We start from the raw sequence: 13809 nt of genomic DNA, 5'->3' as shown, positions 1-13809 counted from the left end.
ACACACACACACACACACACACACACACACACACACACACACGAGGACTTCGGTATCATCCTTCTGTACAATCCTGAGTTTAACAGTGTTTCATCTTAACTCAGGCTGAGCCAGGCAGCAGAGGGAGAGCCAAACGTACAGAAGGTTGTGTTCACTTTGCTTAGCGCTGTGTTCAGGAGCAGGATGCACCTGTAAGCTGCTCTGCTTTGCTGCCTGACTCCGGAGGAGCCTGACTGGGGGCAACTTTGGGTTGTAGTTCCACTGAGCACAGTGGGAGACTGTACCCCAGGGTGGAGCGGGGCTGGTGGGTGCCCAGTGGGGAGTCTGTACCTTCCTCCCCTCTTTCTGCCCGTGACCTGTCTCCTCCTGCCTCCCCATCAGAGATGGGCGGAAAAGCCCAGCCTTGGACCCGAGGATGACCCTTGCCTGCAGAGACAACCTCCAGAACGGGAACACGAGTGACTCCTCCAGCGGGGAGTCCAGCAGCGGGCAGTGGCCGAAGCGGGCCTCCTCCCCGTCCCACGTCCGCTTTGAGGATGAATCAGCCCGCGACGCCGAGTCCCGCTACCTCGAGCGGCTGCAGCAGCGTCAGCGCCAGGTGCTGAGCACCACGCTGCAGCCGGCGGACCAGGGCCCCCTGCGCTCCAAGCCCGACCTCGCCGACTACGTCCACGGGGGCTGCCGGCGCCAGGACGCAGGCGCAGGGTCTCTCCACCCGCTGCCGGGCGGGCTGGAGCCCCGGGGCCTTCCCGCGCCGCCGCTCGCTCAGGGCAGCGAGAGGAGGTGCCGAGCCTGCGGCCACTGCATCGCCCCCGACCCGAGGGTCCTCCGGGAGCGCGAAGGCGCCTGCGGGATGGAGGGGGCGTTGGCGCAGCCCCGCAGCCCTCGGGGCCTGGGCGGCCCCCTCCGGCTCTTCCCTGCCGAGCCCGGACTCCACACCGAGTGGATCCGGGAGACGCACATCGGGGGCCAGGCGCGCCCCGAGGAGGTAGACTCGGCCCTGGACAGCACGGACACCTCCGACAGCTGCAGGACCGACAATGAGGAGGCCGGGACCTCCCAGCCCAGTAGGGTCCGCGGCAGCAGCCCCCGTCTGCGGGCCTCCAGGCCTCGGGGAGGCCAAAGGTGGTTCCGAAAGGCTGAAATGGGGCCGCTCCGGAGCCCTCAGGCCCCGCACTACCTGCCTGGGCTGGAGCTAGTGGAGGTGTTGGATGAGGTGACAGAAGGCATGGGACAGACGCCTGAGGGGACTTTGCTCCCCAGAGAAGATGCTTTCTCTAAGCCTCTTGTCCAGGACTCTAAGAGGGCTTCCCTGGGGTCCCAGCCTGGACCAGGGCTGGAAAATCACTGGGCTCAGCCCGTGGATTCCCGGACAGCCTTTGCCATCACCTCTTCCGTGAAGGTGGGCTCCTCGGGGCCAGGCAGACAAGCCCAGGTTGTAGAGAGCCAAGAGTCTCTGGGAACTGACTCCCCGAATCAGAGCCACACAGAGCCCTCTGCCCCCCACCAGGCCCAGCAGCCAACCGCTTCCCTCTCCCCCGAAGGCTGGGTGCCGACCCCTCCCTCTTCAAAGAAAACCACCTCCCCTGTGTCTCACAGGAAGGCAGCCCTGGCTGGACTTCGCAGGCCGGGTGACCAGGGAGAGCCTATGGACACCTCCGTGCCTTCTTCCAGAAGCATAGTTCCCAGGGCCTGTGAGCTCACCCGGCCGCAGCCCCAGCCCCGCAGCCCCTGTGTCACGCGCCCCCTGCGGGCCCCGTCCACCAGTCACTGCGACAACAGCACGCCCCAGGGGCTGCAGGAGCCCTGGGGAGAAGCCATCCTCGCGGGCAGTGGGGAGAAGGGCACCTACAGCCAGAAGCCTGCAGTACCGCTGGAGGACCACGGAGATGGTAAGGGATTCCTCTGGGGCTAGGGCGGCCCTAGACCAGAGGCCACACACAGGCTGGGTCTGTGGGCCACCAGGCACTCCGAGTCTTCACGTACTGTTCATCTTAATAGATGACACACCCATGCACCGTTCCTATGGCAGCCCCGAGGAGCCCCCAGAGCCGCGGCGAATGTTGGGGAAGCTGGCGGGGGTCCGTGGGCTGGTACAGGATTCCACATCAGCCTGGAGGCGGATTAGCCAGCTCACCCTGGGGGCGGCGGTAGTGGGAACCCTGAGGTGTGTACAGGAGCTCCAAGCTCTGTGGCTGCCAGAGGCCTGGGCTTTAAGGGAATTTTGCTACCAACAGAGCAGGAAGAAGCAGCAGCTCCAGGATTTACTAAGAGCAACAAACGCCAAATAATGACACGGTTAAGGTCCTTCTGCTTGAAGGTCGTCCTTTCATTCATTCACTCATTCATTCAGTATTGACTGAACACCTGCTACAGGCCAGGCGCCATCCTAGGCCCTGTGGGGGGATGCACAAATGAAGTAATTCAGCAGGAATCCAGCCCTCGAGACCTCCTCCATGTGGCGAAGCAGACGTGCTGTCCGGGTGCCCAGTGGGCAGAGCTCCTACAAACAGTGCTGGGGTCGTTCTCTGGTGCCCGAGCCCTCCTAGATCCCCGAGCCTGCTGGGCAGGCTGTTAGGTTTCAGCAGCAAAGGCTGCTGAAGGATAGAGGGTATCACCTCTGCCCTTGGAAGGGTCCTCATATCACGGGCAAATCCTGAGCATTGGCGGCCCTTGGGCTCTGATCCCCGATGTTGTGATCTGAGGTGAGCAACTCAGCCGCTCACTCTTAGGCAGAGATAACAGGCCCGACGTACACAGCCTTGCCTTCCTGTGTCCGCGGCTCTGGCAGCCCTGGGGCTGTGATGGCTCGGGGTGGGGGTGGGGGGGGAACCAGGGCTTGGAAACAGAGTGGAGGAGAAGAGGGCAGAGAGGTGACAGGCCTTACTGACCTTATTGCGGATGTAGATGCCAAGCGCCCCCCTGCTCTGCCCCGAGTGTGCCGGCCACACGCTCCACTACATGCGGGGAGCAAACACTCTCCCCCTCCCTCCCTTGCTCACACGAACCTTGAGGAAGCAGGCCCCACCCTGAGCTCCCGCCTGCCCTGTGCTGAGGTGTGGTTTTCCTCCGTCGGGCGGGCTCTAGGCTGGCAGCTGGCTGCCCCTACCCACTTCCTACGGGGCGTTTATTCTGAGAGCTGCAGACCTTTCTGGGCAGCCTGGCCTTCACCTGCTCGAGACCTGGAGCAGAGGTCCAGGTGAGGCTCCTCCTCTCATTAGCCAGGAGGTCCTGGGCTCCTCCTCGGTAACCTGAGAAGAATGATAGAACCCATCTCCTAGGAACCCATGAAATAGTCTCTGTAGGGCATTTAACTCATTGTCTAGAACTTCACACGTGCTCCAAAAACGGTGGCTATCGTTTAGCTGTTAGATGTCACAGCCAGCAAGATTGCGGTTTTTGTCCCAGGAATACAAAATCCGCCCCCCACCCCAATTATCTCTTGCTATAGGAGGGACATGGCTTATCACAAGCAGCCCTTCATTTCACAGATGTTTATTTCTCATCTGCTGTGCACGAGGTGCTGTGCTGGGGGTGATGGGGTTCAGCAGGAAATAAGACCCCTCCCTGCTTGGCGTGTGTCTCACCACTGCCTCCACTGCTCTCGTGGGGCTCCCACTTCTCTCCATCTTCCTCTGGCTCTCCTGCCTCTGTCGTTGGGTTGGGAACGTCCGCCCCCCGCCCATGACCCATGGGGATGGATCAGTGACACAGGAGGGATGCTGTGGCTGTTGCAGGAGGACTCCAGGGCTGTCTCACCTCAGCAGCTGTTGGCACCATCAGCTCCATGGGCATCACCTTCTCCCCGGCCTCAGAGGAGACAGAGTCCGGCCAGGAACCAGAGGGCGGCCTGCAGAGGACAGAGCCGAGTTCTGTAGGGCATGTGTCATCCCGGTGAGTGACAGGAGCAACAGCCCTGGTGCAGGAGGTGGGGGATTAGGGCGCTGGGTGGGGAAGGAGATCCCCTGGAGTGGCAGCATGATAAGCTGACTACTCCCCATCCTCGGGGGACTGCTAGACTAGGTGCAAGCGTGGCACCCCAGCACTCCTTTGCCAGCGCCGTTCAGTCTAGTGTACGTGGTTATTCTCTCACTGAGCTTTCATTGAATGGCCTGAAGCTCCAGGCACTGTGCTAGGCACAGCTGTGCGGACAGTCCCAGCCCTCGAGGTGCACCCAGGATGGGCTCTCCGTCTGAGAGGACTTGCTCCTGACTCTGGGCTGGGAAGCAACCCGGCACTCATGTTGCCATGCTCTCCTCCAGCACTGAGGGTCTGAGTCCTTGCTCTGGGGCCTCAGAGCCTTGGTGAGCTGGTCCTCTGGCCGGGCCTTCTCTTCTCCACTACGCACCATTCCTGGTGACATGTAGCCCAAGGCTTCACATGCCACTGAAGCCAGATCTCCAGCCCCGTGTGCTCCCCAGAACTCCAGATTCGTGTATCCAGCTCCCCCGACATCTCCACTGGGATGCCTGAAAGGCCTAGTGGAAGTCTCGATCACTCTCGACAAAAGCTGCTTCCCCGGGTCCTCCTCCCGGCAAACACACAGCACACGGCCATCCACACAGGTGGCTCCTGCAGCCACCTGGACGGCATTTCTCCTGGTCTCAGTGCGTTCCTTCTTCCTGTACAAATCTAATGGTCCCTACCTGCTCTCTGCCTTCCCTCTCGCCCCTGCAGTTCCTTCTCCATACTGCAGTCCGAGGTATCTTTTTAAAACCTTAATTAAATGGTGTCATTTCTCCTGCTGAAACCCCCCAATGGTTTTTCCTCTCACTTGGAGTAGAATTCAAACCCCTTACCTTGGCTTATAGCACTCAGTGTAATCCGGCCTCGGCCCACCTGTCTGACCCCATCTGACCCCTCTTTCCCCCCTTGCTCATTATGTTGGAAGTCCTGTGGACCTGGCCCCATTATGTCCTTGAACCCACCACACACTGAGCCTCTTCCTGCCCAGAGCTGTGATTCCAGCTGTTCCCTTGCCCTGGAATTCTCACCTCCGGGCTCGACAGGACTGGCTCCTTGCTGCCATTCAGCCCTCGGTTTAAATGTCATCTTCTCAGAGAGGCCTTCCCCGGCCACCGTGTCACTCCCCGCTTCACCCTGCTCTGGTTGCTGGTGGGTTTTCTCCTTTGTTTACTACTCTGTTGTTTGTAAGCTCCCGAGAGTAAGGGTCTTGCCTGTCATGTTTATCACATACCCCAGTTATCTGCCAAGAAGAGGCCTAGAAGAGGTTCTGAAGAAATATTGGATGGACGGATGAGTGAGTGAACCCACAGTTGAGTGTGACACCAGGGGTCTTGTCTGAGCTTCTCCCTAAAGTCTACCCAAGCAGAGCATCCTTCAGAAAACCGCGCGGCCTTCCTTTCTGCAGCCTGGCTGTCACTTCATCAGTGAGGCAGTGGTGTGGGCCCATCTGGGGCACACAGGATGGGCCCTTGCCTCCTCCAGCCCTCTCCCACCCACCTCATGTCCATCTTTGCGTTTCAGAGCATTGCCAGGGGTCAAGGTGGGACCCAGCCTGCCCTCAGCTGCCCCTTCTGACAAGGACAAGAAAAGCAGCGGCAGCATCTCCTCCACCCTGGGGCTGAAAAAGTTCTTCTTGGCCCTGACAAGTCAGGGCACAAGGCCCAAGCTGGGCAAGTCCCGCAGCTACAGTGTGGAGCAGCTGCAGCCCCCTGCGCCCAGCCCGGCTTCACACACCAGCACCCCGAAAATGAAGAGAGCCCCATCATTACAATCCCTGCATCCGGTGAGTCCCAAGGGCCCAGCCGAGGGGTGTGTGAGGCCAGTGGGGGTGTAGCCACCATTGGAATGAAAGGTGGAAGGAGGAAAGAAGTGCTGAGGGTGCTGCCCAAGGAGTCCCAGGTGGAGAAAGGGAAGCTACTGGCGTTCCCACAGTCCATCCGTGAGACATGGATTCCCTGGACACAGTGGGAGTGGGCAGCACCCAAGCTTCTGTCCTTCCACCCCGCTGCCCGAGCCTGGGCTCATCCTAGACCCCCGCCCTCACTCTGCCACCTCTGCCCAGTCCTGGTGTCGACTGCCTGATCGTTTTGAAACCTTTTCCATGGCCACAGCCACTCTTTAGTCTAGCACAGATCACTTCCCACCTGGATCACCTCAACGGCCTCCTGGCGAGCATCCCTGCCCCGTCTTTCTCCATGTGGTTTTCAGAGTGGTCCTTCTAGTATGCAAATCTGGCCTTGCCATCCCCTCGTTGAACACCTGCTGTTGGTCCCTTATCACCCCCAGGATAAAGTTCAGGTCACTCGACATTGCCAAAGGGCTTCTGTGATCTGACTGCGCTCATCTCATCACTCTTCTAACACTTGACCCCATTTATCCTTGACTTTGCAGTTCTGTAATCAGGCCACACAGTCTGACTTTGAACCTTCACTGGAAATGCTTTTCTCTACCTGCTAATGTCTGCTCATCCATCAACACGGAAGGCACTGCCTTCTCCAGGAAGCCACTTCCAGTCCCTCCTTGGGCTGAGCTGGGCACCTCTGCTCTGTCTTCCCTTCTCATCCTGTGCTTCCCTCCTTCACGGAACTTGTCACATAGTATTTTAACTTTTGTCTGTGTCCCCTCAGTGGAATGTGATTCCCTGCGGAGACACTACTTGATCTTTATATTCCAAATATTTAGTATGATGACTAGTATGGTAGACATACTCAATACACAGTGAATGAATGAGTGAGTGAGTGAGTGAATGCAGGGCAGCCTGCTAAAGTCCCCCCTCCCACGTGCTAGAGGATAAACCAACAGCAAACCAACAGTAGCACCTAACTCTCAGCTATGTCTCTGGAAGTGCTGTTCTAATCCGGGTGTTTCCAGGTATTATGTCTATTCTTCTCTTCGCTGCTCCCTCCCCTGGGCAGAACGAAGCAGGCGATTGGAGTTTGGGGCACTGGAGCCTTTCATTTTTCAGGCTGAAGCAGGGAAGAGAACGCAGGCTGAATGAAAATTCCATTGGTTGTCTTGCACCCCGTACAGAATATTTGCTGGATGAATGAATGGAAGACAAAGAAACAAAAGCAAAGCCATCTCAAGCTGGGGACAAAAGCCTAGAGTGGCATTGTGCTCCAGGAATTTGCTGCTTTTCTCAGGATGTTAGATTTGTCCCCAGTGTGTCTGAGCCATGGTGCCAGGATGTATGGCCATCAAAGCTTCAATCTCTGTAAGCCCGAGGGAAATGACAGCCCATTAGTGTAGGAGAGGGGTTATGGGCAATGTAAGCCAAGTGGGCAAAGTTAGGAAGTAAGCTGGCCAAGAAAGAGTGGGAGCAAGTGCCAGGAGGACTGCGCAGCAGAAAGAATTGTTCAAGAACTGAAAAAAGAACATGAAAGAAGACTCCATCTCAGCCTGGTATATTCATGACATATCTCAGGGTGAACACCTTCCTGTTAGACTGTTGTATTGACAGGTGTGTGTAGTGAGAGGGTGGATGGCTGCTGCCCTGGCTTGGTTTTCCTTTTGCCCTTCTGAGTGGGCAGTGAGCACCTTCACCACGTGGGCTGCTCCCACAACCTCTAGTGGCTATGGCTCTTTGACCTTTGCACCTGCATCTGGAAGGCCCCTCCCTTCTCCCTTCTCCCCTCCCCCGTTTCCCTGGGGAATGCCTGCTTATCTTTCCATTCTGAGTTGACTTCTCCCAGAAGGCCCTCCGGAGCCCTGAGGCAAGGTCAGGGCCCCCTCTTAAGCTTCTTGATAATACATCTTCCTGAGAGCACGGATTTCCAGTGTGATAAATAATGTGTGCGGTATTTGTTTAAAAGTCGGCCTCTTGGGCCTCCCTGGTGGCGCAGTGGTTTAGAGTCTGCCTGCCGATGCCGGGGACACGGGTTCTTGCCCCGGTCCGGGAGGATCCCACATGCTGTGGAGCGGCTGGGCCCGTGAGTCATGGCCGCTGAGCCTGCGCGTCCGGAGCCTGTGCTCTGCAACGGGAGAGGCCACAACAGTGAGAGGCCCGCGTACCACAAAAAAAAAAAAAAAAAAAAAAAGTTGGCCTCTTCCTGCCTCCCACCCCCACCCTTGGAATAGCCTCTTCTCTGGGTCAGTTTCTAGAACACAGATCTGACCTTGTAACTCTTCTGATTAACATCACTCAGTGGCTCCTCATCAGGTCATATAGGGTCCTTCCGGGTGTGGCCCCTTGGCTCCAGCCTGTCTCCCATCACCTCTGCAGCCCAGCCACCTAGACCATGAGTATGGTCCAGAATATCCATGCTTTCTCCCATCTCTCTCTGTCTGCATCTGCTATTCTGCCTGGAACACCCCACCTCCGTCTTCACCTGGAGAGCTCATGCTTCAGGCCCCGCCCAGGCATCAGCTCCTCCAGTGCCCTGGAGCCTCCTGAGCTGAGTCTGTCTCTGCTTCCCTGCACAGCGTTGTCCGTGCTTCTAGCCTCACACTTACAACATGCATTTAGGGCTTTTGACCTGTCCATGCTCACCTCACCCCCACCATGGTGCGAACTCCTTGAGGGACTTTCGTCTTGTCCATCTTTTTAATGCACAGCGTTTTAAGGTGCATACTTGATAAAATTTTTAACGTCAGCAATCATAAAAGGGATACTAAAGAATCACAAACTATTTAAGATTTTAATTCTACAATTGTGTTTATTATTCTGTGATTGATTTCACCCTTTTTTCATAATCAAGGAAAAAATTAGATTTTCTTAATAAGTGAGATAATTAGCATTACCCTATTCAGTTTTTATTTCAGCCCAAAATTTTTTTTACTTTGAAGCTTCAAAACGCCTACATAGGCCCATCTCCTTAAGTAAGTTATGGTTATTCCTGTTAAGCACTTTGAAGTAATGACAAAAGCTTATGCCATTACTTTCTTAGCAGGCTCTCAGGTTCATGGTTGGGGTCCCCTCTCTGTCAAGCCCTTGCCAGGTGGCTTTTCTCACCTGCAATATTGGGCCTTTCCCACTAGGTGTCACCCTCTCGCCAACGTTGGAAAGCTGCCTCTTTTCAGAACCTCCATTCTCTGCTGAGTGGCAAGGTGGACCGGTCCAACCTCTACCTGGTAGGGGAGCCAGGGCATCACAATGCAGCTGACAGGTAAGAGTGGGCAAGTGGTTTGGAGCATAAACCCAGGGCATGGACAGTGGAGCTATATGCTTAACTCCTTCCTGCCTTAGCAGCACGGCCCGAGGGGGGTCCCTTTAAAAGAGAAAGTGAGGCTGACTACCTGTGCCTCAGTTGCCTCAGGGGTCTTGGAGCCCATTCCTCGGTGCCCTTGTCCTGTGCAACTGGACAGGGGTTGGGGTTTCTGTAGAGTTGGAAGGTTTGATTCCTCCGTCCCTCTACATTTTGAAATCAGAATGTTCAGGGAGCTTCCTTAGCCCAGCTAAAGATCTTACTGAAGATCCAGAGACATGGCCCCCAAAGAGGCCCTCACCCTGTGACCCTGCCTAGAGAAATCCACCCTCTCTGATGAGACCTGCTAGGCTAGCTGCTCTTACCCGGGGCTCCATGGAAGAACTTCAGGGGGTCCATTAACTCCTGGAAGTTTTATGTAAAATTAAAGCTTTCAGCAGATTCTCAAGAGAGATCTCTGCACCTAAAAAGGTTAACAACCACTGCTCTTGGGGGAGGGGCTTCTGGGTCTGCAGCGGGCTCTGCGGAGCCTCAGACGGCTGTGAGAACTCGCCAGGCTCAGCCCTGGCTCGTGGCATCCACCGTCTTTCAGCCAGGGAGGGGCTGGGCCCCAGTGCTGGCTCTCTTTGCCCTCACTCGCCTCCGGCCCCTCACAGGCCAGCCAAGGCGCCGCCCCGGCCCTCCCTCAGCGTGGAGGACGTGAGTGCCCCGGGCCTGGCTCGCGCCGTGGGCCGCATGGTGGAGGTGTTCCCGGACGGCACGAGCCAGCTGCAGCTACAGCGCTCCCCGGAGGGCACTTTCGGCTTCTGTGTGGCCTCTGGGAATGGACGCCGGGACTCAGGTAGGCCCCCACCTCCCTTTTCTGGCTCCACAGCCCTAGGGCCTTGGCAAACCACTGCAGTGCCTTCTGGCTGTGGTTGTTTCCGTTTCCTGTCTTTGGCTGAACAATGAATGAGCTCTGGACTCAGCCTCTCAGAGAAAGGACTGGAATTCTCCCCTCAAGGGGGTAGAGATGGCAGGCTTGCTCCACTGTTCCTCTGTCCATCTTGAAATCAGAATCTTAATGCCACCTTTTCACTGGAGAGCCTGAGGGAGGTTGTTTGTGCTGGCTGGTTCTCTGGATCCCTTGGATGTGGCTGGTGTGTTTAACTGGTTCCCTTCCGCTAGCTGTGGAGTATGTCTGGGCACGTGGACCGTGGACCGTGCCTGCCTGTCTGTGCATCCAGGCCCCTCCCTCAGGGCTGGCCCCTGCTGGGTATGTTCACATGTATCCTGGCTCCAGGGCCCTGGCTGGGCGGCCTGCTAGGTCTTGATTCATTACTGGCAGGATCAGGGAGGGGCTCTGAACATCCTTCTGCACTCTGGCCAGTTCTCAGCCCTGCCCCATGAATCTTTCAGGGCAAAATGACTTCCCCAGGCCTTTCCCCAAGGTCTGTGGGTCAGAATCCATCACAGGGCAAGGGACCTTGACATACATTTCTCAGTTGAGATGAGGAAGGAAGGAAGACAGACGTGCAGGAGTGGGAAGGAGAGGAGAGTGAGGAGGAAGAAAGGGAGAGACAGACACAGAAAGACACGCGCAAAGCTGCCCTGGCTGGGCTGTGCCGTGGAGGGTTTAGTCCTCTGCTTTGATCTCCTAGGTCAAGATGATTTAGCTGGCTGAAATCTGCCTGCTGCCAGACTTGCAGAACACAGCGAGTTCTTGCGTATGTTCCATCAGTCCTTTTTCAACAATATACGTGAGCACCTGCTAGGTGGTTGTAGATACTGGGGATAGAGCAGTGAATGGAACAGACAAAACCCTCATCCTCAGGAGTGCACGTTCTCATGAGGGAGCTAGACTGTATCTACAAATATATATATATATACACATATGTTTATTTATTTATATATTTTATATATACATATAATGTGTTACATGTATGTCAGATGGCGAAGAGTACTAAGAAACAAACACAAATAAAGCAGGATAAGGCCCAAGGGCAGTGAGTATGGGAGTACCGGTGGGGCAGCTTTTCTGAGAAGAGACCCCTGAGCAGACAGACAGTGGAGTGAAGTGAGGGTGGGCGATGTGGTGTCTGGGGAAGAGCGTTCCAGGCAGAGGGAACAGCCAGTGCGAGGCCCTGAGGGCTGGGAATGAGCTTGGTCTGTGGGAGGAACTGCAAGGAGGTCAAGCTGGACAGAGGGGTGAAGGGGAGAGACTGAGCTGAGGGCAGAAAGGTGGGGAGACAGCTGAGCCCAGAAATGGGGGAGGGAGACTGAGCTGAGGTCAGAAGGGGCTTTCTTGCCAGTGAGACAGGAGCCACCAGGTGCTTGGAGCAGGGACTGACGTGCTCTGATTGAACACTTTAACAGGCTCACTGGCTGCTGTGTTGAGAACAGACCCTAGTGGGGTGACGGTGGAGCCAGGGAGACCAGTTTTAGGGCTATTTCAACAGTCCAGGGAAGACATGGTGGTGGCGGCTTAGACTGGGGCGGCTGTGGAGGTGGTGAGAAGTGGCCGGGGTCTGGTTGACTTGAAGGTAGTTCTGACTGTTGGCTGATGGTGGAGTTTACATGAGTTCGAGAGGAAGGGAGGATGAGTTTCTCCCCACTCTGGCCCTCAGGAGGGCGCCTGTCTCTCCTCACAGGGAGATGGCCGTTGTGAGCATATGTTGACCATTGCAAAGTGCTCCACGGCCTGTTAGCCACTCTGCCCGTTCCTCCAGCTTCCTCTCTCCTTCGGTGAGGGAGACAGGCTCTCCCAGAGAGGCAGCATGCAGGCATAGCTGGACGACAGTGTGGTTTGTACTCCAGCGCCTCCGCTGGCTGTGTGACCTTGAGCAGGTTACTTACCCGCTCTGAGCCTCGGGTCTCTAATTTGTAAAATGAAGCTAATGAAACCCTACCTGGAAGAGTCATAAGGAGCATTCAGTGAGGTATATGGGAAAGTGCCTGGCCCATTTCTTCTTCTACCTCTTCAGAAAAAGAATGTGTATTGCGGGAGTAGAACTCCAGACGGGGGCAGACATGATCTGCGTCACCTGTCAATGTGAGATCATACCCAACTGGCCATTCTACTATGCCCCCCATCCTCCCCAAAAGTCCCTTTAGGCCCCTTTGCAGGCAGTGGGACCCCCTCCCCCCATCCCCTGTCATAGACTGCTGATGGGCAGGGGTCTCTAATGACCAAGAGCTTCCTGGGCTCTGGCCGGGCCCGCTCCCCAGGATGCCCCTCACCTAGTTGGTATAGGCTCTTCCCTGTCCTGCCCAGCTGGTGCCCTGCTCCTGCCACTGCAGTTGGCTGCTGGATGTCACGCAGAGCTCCCCTCACACATGGAACATGGCTGGTGCTGGTGCCTCCTTGCCACAGGCCATGCTCCAGCAGCCAAGCGTCACTTCTCCTGGGCCTCAGAGGGGCCGTGAGCTGGGGCGGGTTTGCATTCCTCACTAAAACATCAAGATGCTGGTGTTATTTGCTGGCTATCACATCTGATTCTGTACAGCCATGTGAGAACAGCAGGCTTCGCCTTCTGCTTCTAATTGAATACAACACAGAGATCATACATCCTTAACAAAGGCCGTTTCCAGCAGACGGTAAATGCCTACGATAGCAGTCTTTCTGTCATATTTGTGCCGTGACTTTCAGTTGTGAAACCTACCCCAGGCATGACAGCAGTGTCTGGGCCTCCAGTTGCGTTCTTTTGGGTTTTCTCATCACTCCCGACGGGCATGTTCTGCGGTACAGCAGCCGTTTCTGCCGGCTCCACCCCTGCCCTCCGTACCTGCCTCTCCCCATGCCACCAACACGCAGACAGGGCAGACAAGCTGTTAAAGAACCCAGAAAGAAGAGGGAAAGGATAGGGCAAGGGCTGAGAGAAAAGCCCTGTGCAGCCAAGATGGCAGACAGACCTTGTCAGGAGGGAGCCGGCCTTGCAGGAAAGGCTCAGCTCTGCCAAGAAGCACTGAGAGGCTGTTCCGCAGGTCAGACCAGGGAGAAGGAGTATGTCAACAGATCGGATTTGCTACAGCCAGAGCTGCAAATCTTCAGGTGCCTTAGAGGAGGTTTCAATGCACTTTCAAACCCGAATTTCAGAGGGTGGGCTCTGAAAAGCTTGACTTCTTTTGGGGCCAGAAGCTCCTGCGGGGCTGAGCGGACCAGAAGATGACCTTCCACTCGTCCAAGACATCTTACAAGGCTTCCAGCTGGAGGCTGGGGGACCAGACGAGATGCTCTTTCAGTCCCTCCTAAGGAAGCTGATTTTAGGAAGAGGAAGCAGGGAGTCGGGGCTGGGCAGCTGCCTTAATGTTGCTAATCAACCGGCCAAGTCCAGGCTGGGGAGCAGCGAGGGTGCTTAAGGCAATGCTAACCTGAGTGAGTCCTGCAGCGGCTGTCGCAGCATAGGGCCCCCACCCTGCAGTCCTCCTGTGGAAGGGCCTGAGCTCTGCACACCTGTGCTCACTCAGTGCGTCCGGGTGGAGGGGCACTCAGCTTTCCCTGCAAGGGCCTGTGCTCCCTTACTGTCAGTGCGTCCGGATGGAGGGGCACCCAGCTTTCCCTGCAAGGGCCTGTGCTCCCTTACTGTCAGTGCGTCCGGGTGGAGGGGCACCCAGCTTTCCCTGCAGGGGCCTGTGCTCCCTTACTGTCAGTGCGTCCGGGTGGAGGGGCACCCAGCTTTCCCTGCAAGGGCCTGTGCTCCCTTACTGTCAGTGCGTCCGG

General features: G+C 56.5%; 1 protein-coding gene across 4 annotated transcripts in view; it reads left to right on the top strand.

Moving 5' to 3' along the window:
• The window catches only part of KIAA1614 (KIAA1614 ortholog), a 40217-nt gene that overhangs the window by 23632 nt on the left and 2776 nt on the right, over positions 1-13809 (top strand). For all 4 annotated transcript variants that reach the window (XM_029229911.1, XM_029229912.1, XM_029229910.1 and 1 more), the window contains exons 5-9: positions 382-1892; positions 3738-3894; positions 5488-5749; positions 8944-9071; positions 9767-9951. In XM_029229911.1, the coding sequence (XP_029085744.1) occupies positions 382-1892; positions 3738-3894; positions 5488-5749; positions 8944-9071; positions 9767-9951 (2243 nt within the window). The remainder of the gene's footprint in view (positions 1-381; positions 1893-3737; positions 3895-5487; positions 5750-8943; positions 9072-9766; positions 9952-13809) is intronic.

This window comes from Monodon monoceros, unplaced genomic scaffold (genome assembly GCF_005190385.1).
Source record: "Monodon monoceros isolate NGI ecotype Baffin Bay Population unplaced genomic scaffold, NGI_Narwhal_1 Super_Scaffold_18, whole genome shotgun sequence".
NCBI classification, from domain to species: domain Eukaryota; kingdom Metazoa; phylum Chordata; class Mammalia; order Artiodactyla; family Monodontidae; genus Monodon; species Monodon monoceros.
The sequence above is the reverse complement of the archived record's forward strand: the minus strand, read 5'-3'. Positions and strand labels throughout refer to the sequence as shown.